The 27,070-nt window shown below is 29.1% G+C and overlaps 1 protein-coding gene across 1 annotated transcript in view; it reads right to left on the reverse strand.

Annotated features, from left to right (window-relative positions):
- Positions 1 to 648: 648 nt before the first annotated feature.
- Positions 649 to 27,070, reverse strand: part of LOC111625882 (programmed cell death protein 4-like) — a 56,533-nt gene continuing 30,111 nt past the window's right edge. Inside the window, exons 3-10 of the mRNA XM_023369131.1 lie at positions 21,984 to 22,097; positions 20,889 to 21,110; positions 18,345 to 18,442; positions 16,394 to 16,508; positions 11,825 to 11,932; positions 9,116 to 9,226; positions 5,842 to 5,981; positions 649 to 1,291 (exon numbers count right to left, since the gene is read on the reverse strand). Coding sequence (XP_023224899.1) covers positions 1,231 to 1,291; positions 5,842 to 5,981; positions 9,116 to 9,226; positions 11,825 to 11,932; positions 16,394 to 16,508; positions 18,345 to 18,442; positions 20,889 to 21,110; positions 21,984 to 22,097 — 969 coding nt within the window. The 3' untranslated portion in view covers positions 649 to 1,230. The remainder of the gene's footprint in view (positions 1,292 to 5,841; positions 5,982 to 9,115; positions 9,227 to 11,824; positions 11,933 to 16,393; positions 16,509 to 18,344; positions 18,443 to 20,888; positions 21,111 to 21,983; positions 22,098 to 27,070) is intronic.

The following is a 27,070-nucleotide window of genomic DNA, read 5'->3' on the forward strand; positions in this document are numbered from 1 at the left end:
AATTGGATTCCTAATAAATTGGAACGTATCTATATCTTATAGGGGGGTCGACTGTACAATATGGATTTGAGAATTGATCATCATAGTTTCTGTATGCTATAGGGAATAAACTTAGGATGAAAGTGAGTCAGTCACATCTGTACAGAAGTTTCTAAATAGTTCCCTGAAATATTATGTAGAGGAAAAATGTTCTTAAACTTAGTTTTCAAGGTGCAAGTTCAGCCACCTATATTTCAGCCAATAACAACTAATGAGGTAGAAAATAAAATTATTCTGATAGACACTCATCATAAAGAATAGATTGATTTCATAGATACATGGATAAATGGTTTTTAAGAAAAATTGCAATGGTAGATGAAATCTTTTCTGTGGTGCAGACATGTTTTCTAAAGCCTAAAAATACTATTTGAAAAGCCTTTGTCAATTTTTCAACTTGCAATTTATAAATCATACCACTGCATTTCAGCAACCCTACTTTCAAACAGGCACAAAATTATCTGTATTTTAAGATCAATGATCTCACAGATAATGTAATTGAGTGTTTCTTTAATTTTTTATCATCTATTCATATATTTCATCTGAACAAAATTATTACTCTAAATGGTAAAATTTGTAACTGAATAATTTGAATCAATTAATACACACATACTTTTTTCACAAGTTTTATTTCACTTTCATTGCCTTTAAACAAAATTCCTGTCAAAATGACTTTATAAGTTCCTCATTGAAGATTGCAAAAACATCTTGGCAACTTTATACATCTTAAAGTGGACAAAAATGCCAATAATAAAATCTTATTTTGAAATTCCCCTACACCAATTTAAATCCACAAGCTGAAATATCAGTGGATTGTATGTTATCCATATTGACAGCCACCGTCTAATCGGTTTAGTTATATCTTAGTTGTACGGTGCATCACTGTGTCGATAATGGCAGGATTCCACCAACTTAACAAAAAAATATACAAAAAAAGGTCAACTTAGCCCAAAAATTAAAAACTTTAACATGTCAGGTGCAACAATCTTTGGAAATTAAAAATTACAATAACAAACCAGAAAACAAAATCACAGACTTCCAGTCTATGAAGGTAATTGAGTGATCACACTTTACAAGTGGGGGGAAAAATTGGCTTAAACAAAACAAAAAAATGAAAAAAACGCGAGAACAAGAGGTATAAACTGGAGGCAACGGACGATCTTTAAATGCGGCACGAGGCCCTCTTTGGGACAATCAGTAAAACTCTTCTTTGATGCGGCCCCCATCGCCTTCTGAAATAAATCGCTTCCGTCCCCTGAAACAAATTTTATTAACAAAAATTAACATATTCATGATAGCAGATGTAAAATACTTTTATAAAGTTAAAAATTAAATTTTAATTCTAAGTAATTATGCTCAGAAAAGATTGGATTATCTAATTTAAAAGATTTTAAATACCATATTCCTTCAACTTTACAGTGCAACATCAATTTTTGAAATTTAATTTGATAAATGTAACAACACATTAATATAGAATAGATCTATCATGACATTTATTTTTGTGTTTTTTCTGCAAATATAATGATACAATATTAAAATAAATAATTATTGCATCATGAATGAATTTTAAATTACTGATTACATCAGTTACAGTGAACTTTGAGTACAGCTTAGCCAAAATCATTATCATTGATACATAATCCATCTATTGGGTTGTTCGGAAAGTAATTTCGTTTTTTTACCATTAGATGGATTAGTTGTATTTTTTCCGCCATTTTCATTCTAAACCATATTATCATTATATATTTTGACAGCTAGAATTTTAAGGCTTAATTGTAAAAAATTTTGTTTGATTTTGTGCAATTGTTTATTTTTTGTGTCCCATCAAATATGGAAGATCGAAAGCAGCATTTTCGGCATATTTTGCTCTTTTATTACCGAAAAGGTAAGAATGCTGTTCAAGCGAGAAAAAAATTGTGTGACGTGTATGGAGAAGATGTATTGACAGAACGACAGTGCCAAAACTGGTTTACAAAATTTCGTTCTGGCAATTTCAATATTGAAGATGCACCACGTTCTGGATGGCCAGTTGAAGCCAATGAAAACAAAATAAAGGTACTGATTGAAGCAAACTGCCGAATAACAACACGTGAAATCACTAAGAGATTAAATTTGTCAAATTGAACTGTTTATGATTACTTGAAACAAATTGGTTTTGTTTCAAAGCTTGATATATGGGTTCCACATGTTCTTAAAGAGAGATGCTCTCTTTGGTGGGATTTTAAGGAAATTTTTTTTTGGGAGCTTTTACCAGACAATTTAACAATTGATTCGAAAGTGTATTTGTTTACTCAATGACCATTGAGTAAACAAATTGTGTAATATCGTCAAACAGAAAAGGTGGCCAGAATTGATCAACAAAATAGGTGTAGTGTTTTACCACAATAATGTCAAATTTCACACAAGTTTGGTAACTCGTCAGAAACTATTATAATTTAGATGGGACATGCTATTACGCAAACCATATTCGCCAGATTGAGCACATTCAGATTATTACTTGTTCCGGTCTATACAAATTTTTTCTTAACTGTAAGACATTTATTTGAAATGACAATGTCAAAAATCACTTGGATCAGTTTTTTGTAAGCAACGATCAAAACTTTTATGAATGTGAAATCATGCTACTATCAGAAACGATGTCAACAGATATTTGACCAAAATGGTCGATATATAATTCAATAAAATATTTATTTATTATAAAAATATTATGCTTTTTTCCACAGGAAAAAAACGAAATTACTTTCCAAATAACCCAATATTATGTAGCTGTAGCATGATGGCTGTATGTCTATTTTTAATGCTGCTATAAAATACACTATCTGGCCAAAAGTATCCAGACACCCAGTAGTACGGACTTGGAGAGTCCTCAGGCATATATTAATATGATGTTGGTCCTCCTTTTGCATCGATGACAGCCTGTACATGTCTGGGGAGACTTTCCACTAGTTTTTGACAGGTGGCCATTGGAATTGACTTCCAGGCGTCCATTACGGCTGAAGTGAGTGCTGGCAGTGAGGATGGTCGATGTGGCTGACTACGTAATCTGCGTCCTAATTCGTCCCGAAGGTGTTCTATGGGATTTAGATCGGGGCTCTGAGAAGGCCAGTCCAGTTTTTGAACACCCATTTCATCAAACCATGCCTGCGCAAGTCTCGATGTGTGAATGGAGCAGTTATCCTGATTTACAATCAGTTATCCCTCGCTTTACAATCTGGCAGTCCATCGGACTGCCAGATTGTAAAGCAAGATTCATCACTCCAAAGAACACTTTTCCACAGGTCCACAGTCCAATGACGGTGAGCTTTGCACTATTGCAATCGACGCTTTGCATTCTGGGGAGTGATGTTCGGCTTGTGAGCGGCTGCACAACCATGGAATCCCAGGTTTTTTAACTCTCGACAAACAGTCCTGGTGCTAATACTAATGCCTGATGACCTTTGGAACTCCTGAATGATTTCAACCAACGAGGACATGCGACTTTGTTTCACTATCCTTTTCAGGGTTCTAAGGCTGCGTTCACTCATTTTCTTCGGCCTGCCACATCGTTTTTTCCACTTTCACTGCCTTGACGTTTCCACTTCACAATTACATCACTCACAGTAGATTTTGGCTTCTGTATAATGTCTGAAGTTTCACGAACTGATTTCCCACAAAGGTGGATCCCACTATAATGCCACAATCAAACTCACTAAGCTCTTTTGACTTACTCATTGTCTCATAAATGCATAAATATGACCTGACAAAACACTACCAACACGTTCGTATGCTTCAGTTACGCATCAATGACCATCACCTGCCAGACCCACTTCTTTAGGAGTGTCCGGATACTTTTGGACAGATAGTGTATGTTACATTTGCAAAGATGATGCAAATGTAACATATTTTATACTTTTCTAACTCATTTTCCTAATTCATTTTGGAAATTGAAAAATATAGTAAATATAGTAAATATACATCCACAACTGCTGTAAAAGATTGGGCTATAATTTGGATATAATGATTGTAATTAGAAATGAATTTGACACTAGAGGGAGGCATTAGGCACCATTTCATATTTAATTAAAAATTATAATTATTAATTTTAATAATTTAGATTAAACTGGAAGAAAAGAATCGGCCCGAAGCAGGACTTGAACCCACAACTCCTGCTTACTGTGCGGATGTGTTGCCCATTACGCTACCCGGACCTCCAGTCCTGGTAGCGTAACTGGCAATTCATTTCTAAATATAGTGATAAAAAATGTTGCTACTATAAAAGTTATTAAAACAAATCTTTTTAAGAAGCTGAAAAAAAATCATGCTAAATGTTAAAATTACTCACATATTCCGATAAATATATTGGTAATTATTATAATTTGAGTTTATAAATACATATAATCAATGAATGAATATCAGCAAGTTTTAAATATTCTGCAAATGACATTTGTCATAAGTACTGACACATTAAAGTTAAACAACCATTACCATTTCACCCACTACAGTGGGTTTAATTGTGTAGATGAATTGAGCATGATGACACATCCCTTGCAGATCTTAAATATATGCATATGCATGTTTTAATAAAAAATTAAAAGTAAAAATTTCATGAGATACCTGTGTTTTAATAAAAGTTCATTGTTCACATTCAATATCACATTCAGTAAAATATTCCATTTAATGTTAATCTTTTTTCTATTGAAAAAATAAGACCATTATGTGTATGTCAATTAAACCTATTTATGTATTTATGCCTATTTTAAAGCAATCAGAAAATTTAATATACCATCACAAATTCAAGTGCTAAATTTGTATTTTAACAAAATGCCTTCTATTCCAAAATTTATATTTACTTAGTGGATATTATTATTCATTAGCCCATGATTACATGTACATAAAAAAATTGTGAAAAACTAGTAGTAGAAGCAAACATTTTTCACCAAACTGACTTACTTAGCTGTGCTTCCATGCTACATGCTATCCATGTAAAAATTTTGGTCAAAAAATTTTTTTCTGCTTATCACAGGTCCACAAAAACCTGTTATGGAAAATTTCCAACTTATGCATGCAATTGTGTACAATTTTTCTTTGTTGTCACACAGTTGCATGCATAACATCCAATTTTCGTTTGATGTCATTTTTGATGTCACGTCACCAAAAATGACATCATGGAGATCTATCACAAGTACCACAAGAGATGATAATCATCCATGACATTATGCTTAACTAGATATGTATGATGTAATCAAATGCATGGTCTGAAAGTTGCCACAACTTTGAATGCTTGACTCCATAACATGTCCTGTGGGGCACTATGACTTTCAACAATTTAAATGTTTTCACAGCTTTATTTCATGCCAGAAAATCAGAGAAAAACATTTTCTTGTTTTTCTAAGAAACACCTCAGACTTCCTGTCATTTATTCCCAGTTGAACTTTGTTTAACCAATGTTATCATGAAATTTGAAGGTCTCCTTATGAGAGAGGGGTCAAGGATACTGGTTCTATAAACAAAACAGTATCTCAAACTGATCAATGTAAAACATTGAAATTTGACACTTGTAGAGAAGACATCACACAGTTTTGCAGAAATAACAAATTCAAGGAGTGGCAATTACATGCAGCATAATTAATGTAAATTGGCATAAAACCATCATCTTAAGTACGTGATCATGTGGAAAAAAAACTGCATATAATTATGGGTTCCTTAATTTTCTTGTAATGATTTAACAATATCTTAAACAATACTTTTCTTACAATACAATTTAGCTTCAAAATAACATCTTTTAAATATAATCTTATTACGATTTTTAAAGATTATTTAACTAACCTTGATGGTATATTCTTGACAAGTTCCTGAGGTAGAAAACCACAGTTATGGCACTTATTTACAAACTTTTCAAGTATTACATATGCTGGTGGAACATCAATGCAGATGTCAGCCATCTCATTATAGACCCGTTCAAAACCCTATTGTTAGAAATGCAAGTAATATGATAAAATAGAAAAAGCATTTAATATAGAGAAAAATCTGATTCTACAAAATATTTTTAAAACAAATCATAAAAAAAGAAAACTTGTATATCATTGAAATAATAATAAATTTCCATTCTAATATATTATTATCATTATTATCTTATTATTTATTTTTTGATACTTTTTGCTCTGTAGACACTAAAAACCTTTTTTGGTGAGGGACAAGACCCAACATATCTGAGACTATCACCCAAAAATTCCTGAAGTTTTTCAAATTGAATTTCAATCCCAAGTCCAGTCCCTCAGAGCCTAGATTGATGCATTAACTCCCCTGGCCATCCAGCCATTCACTAATATTGTATTATTGGGAACTTGAATAAGTTCTCGCTGGTTTTTCATGAAAATTAATGTTTATTTTAAAAAAGTCATAAAAAACATGTCACTGAAAATATTGTTCATTGCTAGCCACTACTTTCTCCCATCATTCTGGCAGCATTTGAATTCCACGTCGGAAAAATGACATATCTTTTGAGGCTATCCAAGAATTGACCCATTTTTTTGGCATCTTCATAAGAATGGAAGTGCTGCTCAGCCAGGCCATGTGCCATTGATTGGAATAAGTGATAATAGGAAGGGGCAATGTCTGGTGAATAAGGCGGGTGGGGGTAGGACTTCCCATTTAAGTGTTTCCAAGCAGGTTTTCACTGGTTGTGCAATGTATGGCCGAGCATTGTCATGTTGCAAAATCACTTTGTCATGTCTCTGTGCTCTTGTGTGAGAACCAAGCATTGAAGGAAAAACAGCCATTATAGCGGCTGTTTTTCCTTCAATGCTTGGCTCAAACGCATCAATTGTAGTCGATAGCAATCTCCTGTGATGGTTTCATTCAGTTTGAGCAGCTCATAAAAACTAAAACTACACCAGCTGATCCCACCAAATGCAGAGCAGAAGCTTCAAACCATGGATATTCGGCTTTGCCAATGATGTTGATGCATGACCCCATGATTTTCTTTGCTTATTGTAAGGTATCCACTATACAATAAGGGTTATTGTAGTGTATCCACTTTTCACCACCAGTCACGATACAATGCAAAAAACCTTTCCTTTTTTGCCGTTGAAACAGCTGTTCACACATGAAAAGATGCCGTTCAATGTCTCTTGGCTTCAACTCATACGGCACCCAATGTCCTTGCTTTTGAATCATTCTTAATACTTTCAAACATTTCAAAACTGATGAGTGATCAACTCCTAATGATTCTGCAAGTTCAGCTAGCATCTGACATGAGTCTTCATGAAGTAATGCCTCCAATTCTTTATCTTCAAACTTTTTCATTGTGCCAGAGCATTCTTTATCTTCAACATCAAAATCATTATTTTTGAAGCATCTAAACCAATCTATGCATGCTGTTTATGATAGAGCCTTAGGTCTCAACAAGAATTCTGTGTGCTTCAGCTGCAGATTTTTTTGAAAAAAATAGTGAAATAAAATTCCCTGCAAATACTCTTTTCTTGGTATGAAACTCAACATGCTTAATACAATGGAAAAAAAAGTTCTTTATACTTTGGTGAAATGACATATACCAAATTTCAAGGTTGCTTATCATACTTCCTTACAGATGCGTCACCATCAAAAACTACACACATGCAGTACTGGTAACACCATCTGTTGGAAAACAGCAAGAACTTATTCAAGATCCCAATACATATTATTTATTGATTCTACAGATAAAAAATATAGTTAATAATAATTTTATTAAATATATTATTGTGATTAGATCTATTTACAAATCAATACAAGTTAATGTATAATAAATCAGTGTTGTTAAATTATAGAAAACACTACCTGAAAAAACATTTTAAACTTACTGAACAAAATTTTTTCAATGTATATGGTGAATTCTGTGTGTACAACACTAGCTCATTAAAATTTAGTATAGCCTGAATTTTAATGAAGGCCATGATTCTCTCATGCACTGTACCATAAAGATGTTAATCCAAGCCTTTTCAGCTGAGCTCGCAATTGGGAATTAAGTACATGGTTAGGAAGTGATTTTGGTTGTCTTCTAATCATTCCATGTGTGATCAATAGGAGACAAGTCTGGGCAAGTCATGTAAGGATAACAGGAAAAGCCTGCCTTGTGGAATTGTGGAGCATGGGCATCATTTTGCTGAAAATGTGCAATGTTTATGTTTGCCAACAACTGAAGTAATTAGATTTATCATATTGTCTACATAATATATGAACTTTCACTGAATCCCTCATAACATAAGAGAAGATTGAAGAATTCTGGGCTACGACCTAAAAACTATAGACAGTGTTTCACAATATGTACCTTTCTACTTTCAATTTTTATTACTGAATAAAAAACTAAAATTAAATGATGAAATGACTTAATAGATTTAAAAACAAATAAATTAATGTAAAAAAATTTTTAAATGCTAATTGATACAACTAATGTATTATATCATAGTCACTTGACTATTTGTTTACCATAATAGAATAAATATTTCAATTATTAAAAAATGTTAAGAAATTTGTGAGGGGGGAGTGTGTATTATTCCCAATCAAGGCCACACTATTACCTATTTTCAAAAAAATATTTTTCTTCATTTAGTGTGTTATATTTTGGCTTCTTTATGGTCCGAGCACAACATAATATATCAGTCATCATAGGTGCTCTTCATCTGTTGATGTAAAAGCTAGTATTTATGTTTTTATGTTCCTATAACAACACTTAATACTTAATTTAAGCATTGACACACACAAACTTTTATAATGCAGTCTTTTAATTCAAAATTTACTAACATTTTTGGCCATTTTGATGAAGGCCTTTCAAAATGGCCGAAAATGTTAGTAAATTTTGAATTAAAAGGCTGCATTATAAAGGTTTTTGTGTGTTGGTGTTGGTTCCTATAACATTATGTAATTACAATTTAAACATAAAATTAATATTTTTAAATCTTAAGATGGCCATTATTATTGAAATATGACTGAAATACTATGACCATTTAAACTTTAATGAAATATATTCATTAATTATAATTTATAATTGCAAATTAAATTTCATTCAATTCTTTTAACTTTGTTCCAAAGTCAATTATATTAAAAAAGATTAAATGTAACCTACATTTTTCATTTGATCTGGAGAAATGATAATACTTGAAGACAAAAAAGTTAACAATTTGCACATTAAATCCATGGCACGTTCTCCCATATCTTCTATCACCATGACAACTGCCTGCCAGAACAAAGTAAATATTGATATCATAAGTTTCTATAGTTTTAGAGCTAAATTAAGAACTATTTGCCAGCATTTTCATTGAAAACTTTTATTCCTTTAAAATTTAAAAAAAAAAAAAAAATCTTGATTTAAATTATATTATTGAGACAATATTGAAAAATAACTATTATTAAAAATTTAATTTCAGTATTAAAAATGAAATTAATTTGATCACACATTCAATAACAAATATCACAATACAAAACAAAGAAAATACAGTAATTTGAAATACTGGTTAATAGGATTCTTTCAGACTTAAATATTAACATTTCCAAATGTTTAAGTCAAATTTGTGAGTTTCTTACAGATTTGATTATATTTAATCTGTAATGTCATAAAGGAAGGGATTTTTAGATTGAAGTAAATACATATATTTCTTTTAAACTTAATTGTTTCTTAATGAAATATTTACTTTTACCTTTAGTGCAGTGCACATTATATTCAGCTATTGCACATTGTGTGCATTGACATGCTTATACTGTAGATTATATTACACTTATTAATGCAGTCCAATGCATAACAATGGCTCATCATGAAACTATTATTCTTGAGAAATTATTGATAGAACTTGAAACAGAAGATCAATTAAATATTGATTACCCAAGGCCAGATGTACAGCTAAACAATGAAAATGAGGATATAGGAATGATTCAGCTGATGAAAAAGTGGAAAATTTTCATCAGATGCAGCTCCTAAAATATCTAACTTAACTCAACTTTGTGACAGAAAGCAATCTACCATAAGGATATTCTTTTTAAAATTAATTTGCAATAAATTAATCATTATAAAATACAAAAAATTATTCGATATTTTTTTAGAAAGAGTCTATAGCTGTTCCCTTTCTATACAAAAACAAAATGCTGAACAAATCTTTTGCATTCTACAAAATTTTAAAAATTTTATAGTGATAATATAGTTTAATTAATAATTTTGTAAATTGTATTTTAATTTATTCATTTTCACTTAAATAATAAAATTTATCTTCAATAGAATATACTTGAAAGAAATGAATATAATTCTTCAGAATATTTTATTGTTCATATATATTTGACCTAAAATTCAACTGTGTCACTAGATTTTTCCACAAATTTAATATCATAACATTGTGGATAAGAAAAATTATCTAAATAAAATTAACTTTAGAGATTTTACATACAAGAATGAGTTCTCTAATTTAATTAAAATTGAAATTATAAGCATTATATAGACTGAAAACAAGATTTATGGAAAACAAAACCTTTAGCAATAAAACTTATAACTGATCAGATATTACCTGTGATCAAAAAGTATCAGGAATGGTTCAATAAAACACAAGATTTGGATTTATTCATCGACATTTATTTCCTCTCTTCAAAGTAATCCCCTCTCACTACAATGTACTCTTATGCCAACATTTTTTCCAATCCTCAAAACATGCTTTAAAGTCATTTTTGTGAAACCTCTTCAGGACTTTCCATAAAACAAAATTTTCTGCATCAATCAATTCAAAATGGTGACCATAAAACTGAAATTTTAGTCAAAGAAACAGGAAAGTCATATGGTGCCATATCAGGTGAATATAGAGCTTGCAGAACTGTATTTGTTAAATTTGTGGCCAAAAATTCACAAGCAACAAGAGCACTGTGAGAAGATGCATTATCATGATGTAAAATGCAAGAGTTTTCTCACCAGAAATCAGATCATTTTCTACAAATTGCTTCAGGAAAATGACACAAAACACTCAAATAATATTCTTTGTTGACAGTTTGGCCAGTTGGAAGGAATTTGTGATGCACATCATCACGACAATCTAAGAAAACAGTCAACCTAACTTGGTTTTTGACTGACTGTGACATAGGTTTTTAGGTCTTTCAAGTACCATTCACTTGATTGTTGATCTGCTTTGGTGTTAAATGCTTACAATCACTTGTAATGATGAGTTTTAAGAACAATTCACCTTGAGAAAGAATTTTCTTGGCCACTCAAACATGTTATTTTTGGAAAAATTCAAGTATTGTGAAAAAAGTTTGGAAAAATCTCTGACAAGTATTGGTTTCAGTTGAAGTGGATGATCTACCAGAGCATGGTTTCATCTTTGATGCATTTTCTGCCTTCCTTGAACATCTTGTACCACTTAACTCTTGTTTTTGATAGATTGTTGTCACAAATTCTTTTGGCACCATTTTCAATGTTTTTGTAGCAGTAATTCTGTTGCAAAAACAAAATTAATGCATGTTGTTTGCTCAATTACACTCAATATTTTGAAAAATCACTGGTGCAAAAATTCTTTACAGACAAAACAAGTGTTTGTTTGCAAATGAAAACAGACTATGACAAACAGATTGCTGCCAGCTGTCAATGAAAGTCATACAAAATGATAAAGAGAACAACAATAATGCCTTTTGCACACAAAGTTTAAATGAACCATTCCCAATACTTTTTGATCACAGTAGTATATCATTTAAAAATTTCATTGATATTCAAAATGAGAATGTAAGATTAATTTAAAATACATATTTTAAAAATTTAAATTAATATTTATGAAAAAATACAGTAAACAAAAATCTCAAGAATTACCTCATATACAAGTTCATGATGAAAATGTGGAACCTCTAATTCCTGCAGACAACGTGTTGCTTCTGCTATATCTCCAGATGAGAGATATTCTTGAAGAAGCAGTTGTATCTAAAATTTATAGTTTGAAAAGTTAGATATGAAATTAACTAAATTAACAATTTCAAACTTCATTAATAAAACTGAATTTTGAATAGGTGCTTGCATAGTGTACATAAAAATTATGAATCATTAGTAGTAATAACTAACTTAACAACAACAACAAGTCAAAAATACTTCATTTGTCAATTTTATTTAAATACTTAAGCACATGAAGTAAATATTCTGAATCTCTTTAAAAAGAGGAATGAATATATTTAGTATAAGACATTTTAAGTTATCTATTTCTTTCTGCACAGAAATATAATGTGTTGTTGAAGTTGCTAACTGTAATTACTTATGAATATATCAATGATTGCAGCCAAGACAAGTTTATTATTATTTAGAAATAGTTATTTTTGTAACAAAGAATTTAAAGTAAGTATTAACTTTTTTTATTGCAATTTATAGTCTGTTTTTGATAAACATGATTTTTTAATCTTTTTCTTTGGCATTAGAAGAACTAAATATGAGTTTTTTTATTTTTATTATAAAAAAAAACAGTAATGCCTTTTTATTGTGCACCTCTTTTTTAAATTTTTAGTCATTAATGGTCAAACAGTTGTAATTCCCAATTAAGACAAAAAAACAAAAATCAAATACTATTATAGAAGATACTAGACATACTGCCCTCTACAATTTTTTGTTTTAATTTTAGATTATCCATTAAGAAGGGCATTAGTAGTTCCATGTTAGAGTCATTAAGAATTGCACATTTAAACAATTCATGAAACGGACTTTATTGTTAAACAAATATTCATAATTTATGCAGTCTTTTTTTGCTATGATAAATCATTAATGCTGTTGCTTTGTAATAAGTGTTAATTTTGACAATAGGCTTACTTTTAAACACTATATTGACAATATTATAAAGGTTTTTGTTGTATTCAGAGAGTTAACCCTCCTGATATTGCATTTTCTTATTTAGGTTCTTCAATATTTACAAGACAGGGTTCTGCATTTTGTAGAGTACTACTTATAAATTTTTTAATGGTCTTATTCCCCCATTATATATATATATATATATATAAAATTACTTGTTTTGACTGACTGACCATCGCACAGAGCAAACCGCTGAACCTAAAAAGGTAAAATTTGGTACACAGGGTATGTCATAAAAATGCACACTAAGAAGGAATTTTTCAAAATCCCCCCATGTGGGAGAGGGAAAGGATTAAGGCTTAACCTGAAGAATGGCTTCTACTCTGCTATTTAGATGTGATTTTTTTTTTTTGATAGTAATAACTTAATTTCCAAATGTACGATATTTACCAAATCATCCAAATAATTTGCCCGAGCAATGCTGGGCTCATTTGCTAGTTTTAACGTATGTGTAGTGTATCACTGTTTGACTATATATAATATTTTGATATTTCATTATTTTATATTTTTTTTAATAGATTTTTAGACTAAACATATTTTTTCCATTTATCATGATTTAATTCACATAATTATAGCATCATATACACCCATTTAACTAGATTAAGTATTACATGTCAATCAATTTTATACATTCAACTAAGACTGCTAGGTCCATTGAACATCATTTATTGCAAGGCATTCTTACTTTTAAGAAATATTGTAAGAAGTATTTTTTATATCATGGAACTATGCAATAACCAAGTTTGTATCTTAACTACTATTTTTATACATATACAAGTACATACTTTTTAGCTTTTGAATTACTTGTTTAATTTTTTGTATTTTTTTTATTCCTTTTAATGGGGATTTCACTATGGAGCAGTTATCAAAAATTCATACTGAACACTACTATAATTGAATTTTTATAGACTTACTATCCCAGAGAATCATCTTTGATTTATCAACTCTTGTTAAAAACAGAGGACCTATTATATCTTGACTACTGTAAATACAAACAATATTGTAATCAAGCTCCATGTGTATTATAATTTGTTTTTCTGTTACAGTTGTGTTGTTATATTTTGGGGTTTTTACTTCTGTTTTGTTTTGGGGCAATTTTATTGTTATTTTAGGAGGCTCATTTTGCCTAATCTACATCATCTTGCAAATAAATAAGTAAATAAACTTCTTACAAGATAGTACAAACATGTAGATTCCTCTATATTGTGATCAATAGGGATGGTTCCTCTATATTGTGATGCACTTTTTGAAACTAATAGGCAGTGCTAGTATTACGGATAGTGCTAGTATAGTCTTATGGATAGGAAGCTTCCTGTTTCATCTATTGTACTGTATATACTGTTTAAAAATTGCTTTTTTAGTTATTTAGGTTTTTTAAAATCCCAGTTAATTGTTGTTTGTCTCAGTGCAAATGATAAATAGTTTACAGTAATAATACTCTACAAATGTAAATATATTTTAATGAAAAATTGAATGGAAGGTTATTACATCACACCCAGTATTATAACAGCAAATCATTTTAAACTTTTGAAATCTTAACAGTTCAACAGTTTTGAGCACTAAGAACACAATGCTGAAAAATAATGAACTTTCATAGGCTGAAATTTGAAATATATATGAAGTACGAGAAATACTGGAAAATTTCAGAAAAATAGCTACAATAATTAATCATTCTAAAACTGCTGTGGCCAATATATAGGCAAAACAAGAAAAGTACGGAAAATGAAGAGAAGTGGATGGAAGAAAAAATTAAGTGACAGATATAAACAAAAGGTTTTTCCTCACTACACAACAAGTAAATTAGCAGCTATCTATTATGACAGGTAGCTGCTAATTTACCAAAATCTGTGTCCCTCAGATAATATGATGATGTATTCATGATTACAACAACAATGTATAAAATACAGCAAAATGAAAGTGATACCTAATTTGACACATGTTCACAAGCAACAAAGACTTCAATGGGATAAATCTGTCATGAGATGGACCAAGGAGTAGGAAACAGTTGTTTTCTGATTAAAAAAAAAGTAAAATTTAAATGGACCAGATAATTATGGATATTATTGGCATGATGTGAAAAAGTAAGCCAAAATTAGAATAAGTATCAGTTAGGAGGTGGTACTGTAATGGTTTGGTATGTTTTTGGATTCAATAGGAAAACTGATATTGCCATTTTTGATGAAAAAAATGGATTCTTCAAAATATCAAAATGTTAAAAAATAATTTAATTGCATTTGGACCTTTAATTGGTGAAAATAATTGAATATTTCAACAAGAATGCTCCACTCCAAGCATCAAAATCAACTAAGAACTGGTTTATTAATGAAAACATAAAAAGTGTATTAGACTGGCCTTCTAGATGTCCAGATCTTTTAGCCCAACAGAAAATTTATAGAGTAGAATAACAAAAATAGTTTATAGTCAAAACAAGCATTATTCTCAAGTAAACCAGTTAAAATTAGCAATTATGGATGCTTCAGAAAATACTGAAGTGAAACAATTGCAAAAATCAATTCAAACTATGCCCGATAGTGTGTTTGATGTTATTTAAATGAAAGGGGGTGCAACTAAATATTAAATGATGCAAACTTTTCCAAAAATATAATGTTCTTATAATTATGTTACATTTAAAAATGCAGTTAATTTCAAAAACAGTGTAAAAAGTCTTAATTAACATCAAACATTAATGATTTTAACATTATTTTGTGTTTATTATTATGTATCTAAAATCTCAAAAGAATATAACAAATTGAAGTTGAGTAATTAAAACTAAATTGTTGTCCTCATAATTCTGTTACAAGATTGGAAACAAAAGTCAACAACTGTAAAAGCATCAGTTTATACTTATGAGATATTATTTTAAGCTTGTGTATCTTTCTAAAAGTTCTGTCTAAAAGTACCTTTCTAAAAGTTCATTGAAATATGATATTGTATATTGAATTGATATTAGAATTCTCTCTTTATTACTCTAAGTATCTGTATTTTGTACCATAAGGTATATCTAGATCTCGTAATTAAGTAAATACATATAGTATTAACTATCTTTAATGAAAAAAATATATAAATACCAAACACATTTTAATCATTTAAAAAATTTAATTTTAAAATTTTTTAAAAGATGCTTTTTAACCTATATTCTGGTATTCTTGACATATCTGAGGTTGCAACCTAATGACCTTGACCGGTGGACCCGAGATATCTCATTTCAGCATTGGAACATTTTTGAAACTAGATGTCACTAGTCGTTATAATTTTTATATTAAAACTAACTTCCAAAATATAATTTGTTTTTACATTTATTAATATATCTATTTTGTTTGTGCAAAATAAAAAAAAATAATTTTGGATGATACAATAGCCATGATTATTTTTTCATAATTTTCGTTAAGCTTAACATTGACAAAAATTCAACATGGTGTGACATGCAATGGAGAAAAATTTTAACATGGGATAGGTTAAATGTCTAAAATATTCTTTTAAATCAAATATAAATTTTATCACTTTTCACATAATTATTATACATAAAACAACACTATGAAATTTTAAAATTACCTGTCGAATTAGATATTTCACTGGACGCATTCCACCACCTACACCCCAAACATTATCCAAACGAACCAATCCATGTTTCATGCTAAGTAAAGTATCTGCATGTTCTAAAGCAGCTCTGAAAACAAATTTATTTCAATGTATAAATGAGTTATGTCAATTTTTGGTAACTTTATATAAATTATCAAAATTTTATTATTATATAAATATCAACTAATTTAATTTTGTATATGTATATATATAAACAAATAATCTACCATTATACAATTAGTTATCATATTTTGTGGCATAAAAGAAGGAAAAAGTTTATTTTACTTAATCAAAGGATTGAAGCTTTTTATAGTATATTTTTCTCTTCTACCAATACAACTGCCAATTTGGCTATTAATGAGGACTTATCATATCACAAAGGTGACCAGATTAGAACTTTTTTATTCTTTAAAAATGTACATTTTTGAGTTAATTAATTAAATTAATTAATTAAAGAATAAAGAAGTTCTAATCTGATCAACTTTTTAACTGTCATATGATAAGTCCTCATTAATAGCCAAATTGGTAGCTATATTAATAGAAGAGAAAAATGGAAAAAAATTTCTTAAATACTGTCCTGTGTATATAGGTTAAGTTATGATATTCTGTAGACTATTAAATTCCCCAAATGATTTTCAGTGAGTTACAGTTAATCTCTACCTAGCCCAACTCTTGAATAAAAATAGCATGTTTAATTACACAACATTAGTATTATTATTATTTGCTATAGATAAGCAGATTTTGCATGTTAAATATTTTAATGGTAAACTTTAATTACAATGACTTCTTTTAAATGCCTCTTTTTTCTCTGACAAATAAAAATGTGCATTCTAATTTTACTTTCTTAAATCAGAGTACAGTAAAAAAAGAATTAGGGCAGGTTCCAAAAGGCAAAGTTTGGATTAAATTAAATACACTAAATATTATTTCCTAATATTCTAAGCTAAATGGGAGTGCGTCTTATATGCCATAAAATACAGTCACTTCCCTGAATAACAAACCATTTCGCATTTATATAAATATGGGAGAACTCAGGCTAGTATTTTTGTAATTTCGACAATCCTAATTATTTAATTTTTATTTAAAAAAAAAAAGAGAATATATTTAAGACCAAATTAATAAATTTAATGAAGGAAATTCACAAGATTTTCCCACTGATAACAATTCCTTCATGGGTGACACATTCTGATAAAAACTACTCATCGAAGGAAGTCTCACAAAAATTGGGAACTGGACTAACCACCAGTTCCTTCCATAACCTTATCAAATTTGGGCATCAAAATAACAGGGAAAATAATCCCAAATAATAATAGAGGGAAAAGAAAGTTGGAGCATTCACTGCCTATTTTTGAAGTGTGTGCTCATCCCTGCACTGACCTTCCTGATTTCCTGTCATCTCCACCAGACCTTAGCTACTCTGAGCTACAAACAATTGTTGTGGCTATTACATATTCCGGACTTTTGGATTCAAGACTCATTATAACCAAGCCTTTCCCTCTTCAGGATGTCCAAGCAATTGTCGAACATTACAGATCCAGATATTTAACAACCAGCATATGCAGTTGTAAACACACACTCATATAGGCGTGCAGAAAGTTTTAGACTCTCCCTCTCTCTATTTTTCTTTGTAATTTTTAGTTTCTTAAAAAATAAATATTTGTTGTTTTTATGGTTAAATGCACAGTGGAGTGCATTATTCCTGGCATGCTCTCTCTTGACTCCCTCCTCTGTCCCGGGCCCATTCATTCCCTCATACGCGACTGCTTACATGATAATTATTCAGAAGGTTCCTATGCACCTAGTCACAGGTGGTGTCAGTCCTGACTTGGGCATTGCCGACTTAGCTGTCACAGTGCCAATGTAATGATCACAAATATCTATATAAAAAAAAGTATTCACTTATTGCTTTGACTTTTTCAATTACCTGGCATGTTCACATTCAACTTTTCCTTTATAACCTTGAACGAATTTCGGTGGAAGACAATCATCAGCAACAGCACGTGCTATAAAATTTCCAAGAACCTAATAAAAATAGTTAGTTTAGTAAACAATTTGCTTTTTTAAAAATTAACTACATTTTAGAAATAGATTGGTAAATATTATATTATCTACTCATGAATTTCAGTATCTCAGCAATTCATGAGTAGATAATATATGCACTGTCTCAGCATCTCTCTTTCCCATGAATTGCCATGCTCAAAATCAATATATCACAGGAGATGAGAAAAAGTGTCTTTACACCAGTTTGAAGAAAAGGAAACAATAGATAAACCCTGAGAAGACAACACCTCAACCCAGGGTCAAACTGCACTTTCAACAGAATGCTCTCCATCTGTTAAAATTGTGATGACGTATATTTCAAACTTCTTCCAAGGAATAGGATAATCACAGCTAATCTCTATTGTCAGCAACTGTAATATCTAATAATGTCTAACTTAGGCCATTTGACAGAAATCACTATTAGGTAATCCTCCAATATGACAATACGTGCCCACACACAGTAAATCCTACAAAGTCCACATTTCAAGAGTTTGGATGGGAGATCTGTTCCACCAACATAATCTAATATGGCAAAGTCTGGAGACTATCAGTTCTGGGATCTCTCCAACAAACTACAAGGTGTTTCCTTTGGCAATAACAGAGCTTTAACTTCTTTCTCTCCAAAACACTTCAGTTCTACTACAAAGGAACTGAAAAACTGTCTGAACAATAAGAGGCTGAAAATAGTGAAGGAGACTATGCAATAGAATGATTAACTGAAAGTAAACTAGTGCAAATATGCTACAAACTTATGTTACAACCCAATACATATATACATATACAGTGGTACCTCAGGACACGAACGCCCCAGCATACAAAATTTTCAGGATATGACATGAAATTCGAACATATTTTTGCTCCACGATACGAACAAAAACTCACCATACGACGTTACATTAGTTCGCAGCACCATTTTTTATTCACTTCTGTTCATTGGTCTCAGTCCACGTGTTTGCTTCGTCGTGGGAGGATCTCGCTCGATAAAGGAAATCTTGAGCTATTATCAGAAAGTGACTGATTTTATTGAAAAGAAACACCGTGAAAAGGTTCACAATGGCCGCATTGCTGCTCGGAGTAATGACATTTGCCTAAGTCATTTTAGAAATATTTTAAAAAGTAGGCAAAGCCAAACCTCTTTGGATAGATATTTTACCAAGCAACCTATATCCAGTGAAAGTGCTAATAGAAGTGAAGGAAAGAAAGCAACAAGCAGTGGATAAAAATAAAAATAAAAAAATAAAATAAAACAACACTAATTTTTTAAAATCTTTTCTAAGTTATTTTTAAGTTATTGTTACATTATGTTATGTAAGTTAAGTTTTAGTATCATTTCACTTCTCCCTGTCTTCTGCCACCAATTTACATCTCCACCGTCCTCTATCCTCAAAGATAAAGTGCAAATAAACCTACATTTTTTTAAAAATCAATTATTATTCTATTACGATTATTTATACATTTACAACTACAAAACGCATTTTTCAGTGTTTTCCTTACTATAGTTTTTTTTTTTTTAATGTATTACTTATCTTTAATTTGAGTGTGTTTTTCGTGTTGGAACGAATTATTTGGTTTTACATGTAATCGTATGGGGAAAAATGATTCACCTTACGACATTTTCATGATATGATCTCAGTGTCAAAATGGATTAATTTCGTATCCTGAGGTACCACTGTATATGGGTCGTCTGGATAAGAAAATACAAAGTAGAAAATATTAAAAATAATTTCAATAGGATATATAAATTTTCAATTTCAACACAGATTCATAATTAAGCCTGAAAAAATAAAGACAGATTTGCAAAAACATCTGTTTCTGCTGTAAAAATGCACTTAACCTTAAAAAATATTTGTACAAGAAATATAAGTGTTACTAATTGTTTTATATAAATTATTAATCTCACATTTTATTGTTTTTATTCATTTCTTCTAGAATTTTCTAAAATAAACTTCAATATTTTTCAGAATCCAAAAATTTAGATAAAACATTATAATCCTCATAATGAAATTTTACTGTAAAAAAGTGTGAATTACTCAATTCAGGTCTAATTTTTATAATTTGTATACTTTATTGTACGGAGTTTCTTTTTTATGTAAGTATAAAATGTTCTGTTTTGTAATAATTACAACTTAGTAAAATAGATTCATATCACAATAAGTTGTTAATAAAAATGTGTTATGACCTGTTTACATAAAAAAAATTTGACTGAATTCTCTCCATAAAATTAATGTCAATCAGTCATCAAATCTAAAATCATATAAACTGACACCAAGTACTAATTCTTTAAATATAAACTAAATAAAATGCAACATATAAAATAACAAGACAGCCTATATGTTATCTATGAATAAAATACATATTTAACAATCATGGCAATTTAATAAATTATTCATTAAATTATTATATATATTAATACATGTGTTTAACTTACTGTTGGAGCATCTGGAGTATCTAATACTAAATCAGAAAGACTCTTTAATAATGTGTCAAATCCTTTTGCTATATTTTCTTGAGACAGAATCTGGCCATATAAATCAGAGAGAAGAATTGATGTCATTTCACAATGAGAAGGTTTCCGATCCATAGCAAGTTGAATTACTGTCACAACCAATTTTGGCTTTTGACGACCAAGATTTAATTCATTCAAAGATATCTAAATATAATAAGTTAAATTTATTTTTATAGTGCATATGTTACAAACACACAAATTATATTTTTTAAATAATTTTTTCAAATTAGCAAAGAGATATTAAAAATGTAGATTTTAAATTACTATAGTTACATTATAAATATTAAAGCAATAGATTAAATTAAAGATAATACAAGTAGTGTTAGAAATTAAATATATTTCTGACAAATAAGAAAAAACACTAAATAAATTTTTTATTTTTAAATTAATAAATATGGTGTTATTTTATTCACTTATTCTTTTATCAAAATGTTTTAAACTCTGCTTTAACTCTAGAATTAAACAGAATTTTAGACTTATATACTTAAAGCATACTGAAAACTTGTGCTAAGCCTTGCAATAGAACATTTATAACAGTTTTACATCTTTTTGTGTATTTCTTATGTAATTATTTATATTTAAATCTAATTCAGAATGTTTTTAGTAAATCTTTTAATGTATTTATTAAACTTGTACTTTATCATCTACAGTATTGTGAATTAGGAGTGTAGTGCAAGTAAGTGTATTTTAAGTGAGTTTCTTTTTATACGATATTATTTTATTTTAATTAACGATATTTTTAATGTTCAGGAAGATGTCAAAGAGGGATAATATAAACTTCAATCCAAAATGCATTTGTTATGTTTTTCTGTATGTGAGAAAGAATAATTTGATCAGTTTTAACTTGATATTAGAGTAACTGGTGACCAAGTATGCTAGCTTGACTTATAGAGGATACAACAAAATATACAACAGTTCCCCACAAGTGTTTAAACAAATACTTTTGTGAAATTTTTTATTTTTGATATATCTTTTATTCATTTTTTTCTATTTCAGTTATTTTAAAAGTAAGATTACCATTACTTCCTGGGTATCACCATTTTCAAAGTATTCTTGCAAAATTGGATCAATATTTCTTTCAAATTCTTCTTCAGTTAATTCAGGAACAATGGACTCAAATTCACAGCTTCCCTAGAAATTAAATAACTAGGTCTTAAACATGAATATAAAAATATTAAAAATGTAAATATTGAAAAACAAGATGTAAAGAATAATAAATAAAATTATAATTACAGTACAGTAGACCCCCCTATAACGCTTAGATACGTTCCACGCTAACCGAAAATTACGTTGTAGGAACGATTAAATACATGAGCCAATCGCAGCCCGATAGGTGGGAACTTTACGGACTAAGGCTGTTCGAAAGGTTTTCTTCTATAAAATTAACCNGTGTTTAACTTACTGTTGGAGCATCTGGAGTATCTAATACTAAATCAGAAAGACTCTTTAATAATGTGTCAAATCCTTTTGCTATATTTTCTTGAGACAGAATCTGGCCATATAAATCAGAGAGAAGAATTGATGTCATTTCACAATGAGAAGGTTTCCGATCCATAGCAAGTTGAATTACTGTCACAACCAATTTTGGCTTTTGACGACCAAGATTTAATTCATTCAAAGATATCTAAATATAATAAGTTAAATTTATTTTTATAGTGCATATGTTACAAACACACAAATTATATTTTTTAAATAATTTTTTCAAATTAGCAAAGAGATATTAAAAATGTAGATTTTAAATTACTATAGTTACATTATAAATATTAAAGCAATAGATTAAATTAAAGATAATACAAGTAGTGTTAGAAATTAAATATATTTCTGACAAATAAGAAAAAACACTAAATAAATTTTTTATTTTTAAATTAATAAATATGGTGTTATTTTATTCACTTATTCTTTTATCAAAATGTTTTAAACTCTGCTTTAACTCTAGAATTAAACAGAATTTTAGACTTATATACTTAAAGCATACTGAAAACTTGTGCTAAGCCTTGCAATAGATACACCCATTTAACTAGATTAAGTATTACATGTCAATCAATTTTATACATTCAACTAAGACTGCTAGGTCCATTGAACATCATTTATTGCAAGGCATTCTTACTTTTAAGAAATATTGTAAGAAGTATTTTTTATATCATGGAACTATGCAATAACCAAGTTTGTATCTTAACTACTATTTTTATACATATACAAGTACATACTTTTTAGCTTTTGAATTACTTGTTTAATTTTTTGTATTTTTTTTATTCCTTTTAATGGGGATTTCACTATGGAGCAGTTATCAAAAATTCATACTGAACACTACTATAATTGAATTTTTATAGACTTACTATCCCAGAGAATCATCTTTGATTTATCAACTCTTGTTAAAAACAGAGGACCTATTATATCTTGACTACTGTAAATACAAACAATATTGTAATCAAGCTCCATGTGTATTATAATTTGTTTTTCTGTTACAGTTGTGTTGTTATATTTTGGGGTTTTTACTTCTGTTTTGTTTTGGGGCAATTTTATTGTTATTTTAGGAGGCTCATTTTGCCTAATCTACATCATCTTGCAAATAAATAAGTAAATAAACTTCTTACAAGATAGTACAAACATGTAGATTCCTCTATATTGTGATCAATAGGGATGGTTCCTCTATATTGTGATGCACTTTTTGAAACTAATAGGCAGTGCTAGTATTACGGATAGTGCTAGTATAGTCTTATGGATAGGAAGCTTCCTGTTTCATCTATTGTACTGTATATACTGTTTAAAAATTGCTTTTTTAGTTATTTAGGTTTTTTAAAATCCCAGTTAATTGTTGTTTGTCTCAGTGCAAATGATAAATAGTTTACAGTAATAATACTCTACAAATGTAAATATATTTTAATGAAAAATTGAATGGAAGGTTATTACATCACACCCAGTATTATAACAGCAAATCATTTTAAACTTTTGAAATCTTAACAGTTCAACAGTTTTGAGCACTAAGAACACAATGCTGAAAAATAATGAACTTTCATAGGCTGAAATTTGAAATATATATGAAGTACGAGAAATACTGGAAAGTTTCAGAAAAATAGCTACAATAATTAATCATTCTAAAACTGCTGTGGCCAATATATAGGCAAAACAAGAAAAGTACGGAAAATGAAGAGAAGTGGATGGAAGAAAAAATTAAGTGACAGATATAAACAAAAGGTTTTTCCTCACTACACAACAAGTAAATTAGCAGCTATCTATTATGACAGGTAGCTGCTAATTTACCAAAATCTGTGTCCCTCAGATAATATGATGATGTATTCATGATTACAACAACAATGTATAAAATACAGCAAAATGAAAGTGATACCTAATTTGACACATGTTCACAAGCAACAAAGACTTCAATGGGATAAATCTGTCATGAGATGGACCAAGGAGTAGGAAACAGTTGTTTTCTGATTAAAAAAAAAGTAAAATTTAAATGGACCAGATAATTATGGATATTATTGGCATGATGTGAAAAAGTAAGCCAAAATTAGAATAAGTATCAGTTAGGAGGTGGTACTGTAATGGTTTGGTATGTTTTTGGATTCAATAGGAAAACTGATATTGCCATTTTTGATGAAAAAAATGGATTCTTCAAAATATCAAAATGTTAAAAAATAATTTAATTGCATTTGGACCTTTAATTGGTGAAAATAATTGAATATTTCAACAAGAATGCTCCACTCCAAGCATCAAAATCAACTAAGAACTGGTTTATTAATGAAAACATAAAAAGTGTATTAGACTGGCCTTCTAGATGTCCAGATCTTTTAGCCCAACAGAAAATTTATAGAGTAGAATAACAAAAATAGTTTATAGTCAAAACAAGCATTATTCTCAAGTAAACCAGTTAAAATTAGCAATTATGGATGCTTCAGAAAATACTGAAGTGAAACAATTGCAAAAATCAATTCAAACTATGCCCGATAGTGTGTTTGATGTTATTTAAATGAAAGGGGGTGCAACTAAATATTAAATGATGCAAACTTTTCCAAAAATATAATGTTCTTATAATTATGTTACATTTAAAAATGCAGTTAATTTCAAAAACAGTGTAAAAAGTCTTAATTAACATCAAACATTAATGATTTTAACATTATTTTGTGTTTATTATTATGTATCTAAAATCTCAAAAGAATATAACAAATTGAAGTTGAGTAATTAAAACTAAATTGTTGTCCTCATAATTCTGTTACAAGATTGGAAACAAAAGTCAACAACTGTAAAAGCATCAGTTTATACTTATGAGATATTATTTTAAGCTTGTGTATCTTTCTAAAAGTTCTGTCTAAAAGTACCTTTCTAAAAGTTCATTGAAATATGATATTGTATATTGAATTGATATTAGAATTCTCTCTTTATTACTCTAAGTATCTGTATTTTGTACCATAAGGTATATCTAGATCTCGTAATTAAGTAAATACATATAGTATTAACTATCTTTAATGAAAAAAATATATAAATACCAAACACATTTTAATCATTTAAAAAATTTATATTTTAAAATTTTTTAAAAGATGCTTTTTAACCTATATTCTGGTATTCTTGACATATCTGAGGTTGCAACCTAATGACCTTGACCGGTGGACCCGAGATATCTCATTTCAGCATTGGAACATTTTTGAAACTAGATGTCACTAGTCGTTATAATTTTTATATTAAAACTAACTTCCAAAATATAATTTGTTTTTACATTTATTAATATATCTATTTTGTTTGTGCAAAATAAAAAAAAATAATTTTGGATGATACAATAGCCATGATTATTTTTTCATAATTTTCGTTAAGCTTAACATTGACAAAAATTCAACATGGTGTGACATGCAATGGAGAAAAATTTTAACATGGGATAGGTTAAATGTCTAAAATATTCTTTTAAATCAAATATAAATTTTATCACTTTTCACATAATTATTATACATAAAACAACACTATGAAATTTTAAAATTACCTGTCGAATTAGATATTTCACTGGACGCATTCCACCACCTACACCCCAAACATTATCCAAACGAACCAATCCATGTTTCATGCTAAGTAAAGTATCTGCATGTTCTAAAGCAGCTCTGAAAACAAATTTATTTCAATGTATAAATGAGTTATGTCAATTTTTGGTAACTTTATATAAATTATCAAAATTTTATTATTATATAAATATCAACTAATTTAATTTTGTATATGTATATATATAAACAAATAATCTACCATTATACAATTAGTTATCATATTTTGTGGCATAAAAGAAGGAAAAAAGTTTATTTTACTTAATCAAAGGATTGAAGCTTTTTATAGTATATTTTTCTCTTCTACCAATACAACTGCCAATTTGGCTATTAATGAGGACTTATCATATCACAAAGGTGACCAGATTAGAACTTTTTTATTCTTTAAAAATGTACATTTTTGAGTTAATTAATTAAATTAATTAATTAAAGAATAAAGAAGTTCTAATCTGATCAACTTTTTAACTGTCATATGATAAGTCCTCATTAATAGCCAAATTGGTAGCTATATTAATAGAAGAGAAAAATGGAAAAAAATTTCTTAAATACTGTCCTGTGTATATAGGTTAAGTTATGATATTCTGTAGACTATTAAATTCCCCAAATGATTTTCAGTGAGTTACAGTTAATCTCTACCTAGCCCAACTCTTGAATAAAAATAGCATGTTTAATTACACAACATTAGTATTATTATTATTTGCTATAGATAAGCAGATTTTGCATGTTAAATATTTTAATGGTAAACTTTAATTACAATGACTTCTTTTAAATGCCTCTTTTTTCTCTGACAAATAAAAATGTGCATTCTAATTTTACTTTCTTAAATCAGAGTACAGTAAAAAAAGAATTAGGGCAGGTTCCAAAAGGCAAAGTTTGGATTAAATTAAATACACTAAATATTATTTCCTAATATTCTAAGCTAAATGGGAGTGCGTCTTATATGCCATAAAATACAGTCACTTCCCTGAATAACAAACCATTTCGCATTTATATAAATATGGGAGAACTCAGGCTAGTATTTTTGTAATTTCGACAATCCTAATTATTTAATTTTTATTTAAAAAAAAAAAAAGAGAA

This window comes from Centruroides sculpturatus, unplaced genomic scaffold, assembly GCF_000671375.1.
Source record: "Centruroides sculpturatus isolate CEXI.00-Female unplaced genomic scaffold, Cexi_2.0 scaffold333, whole genome shotgun sequence".
NCBI classification, from domain to species: domain Eukaryota; kingdom Metazoa; phylum Arthropoda; class Arachnida; order Scorpiones; family Buthidae; genus Centruroides; species Centruroides sculpturatus.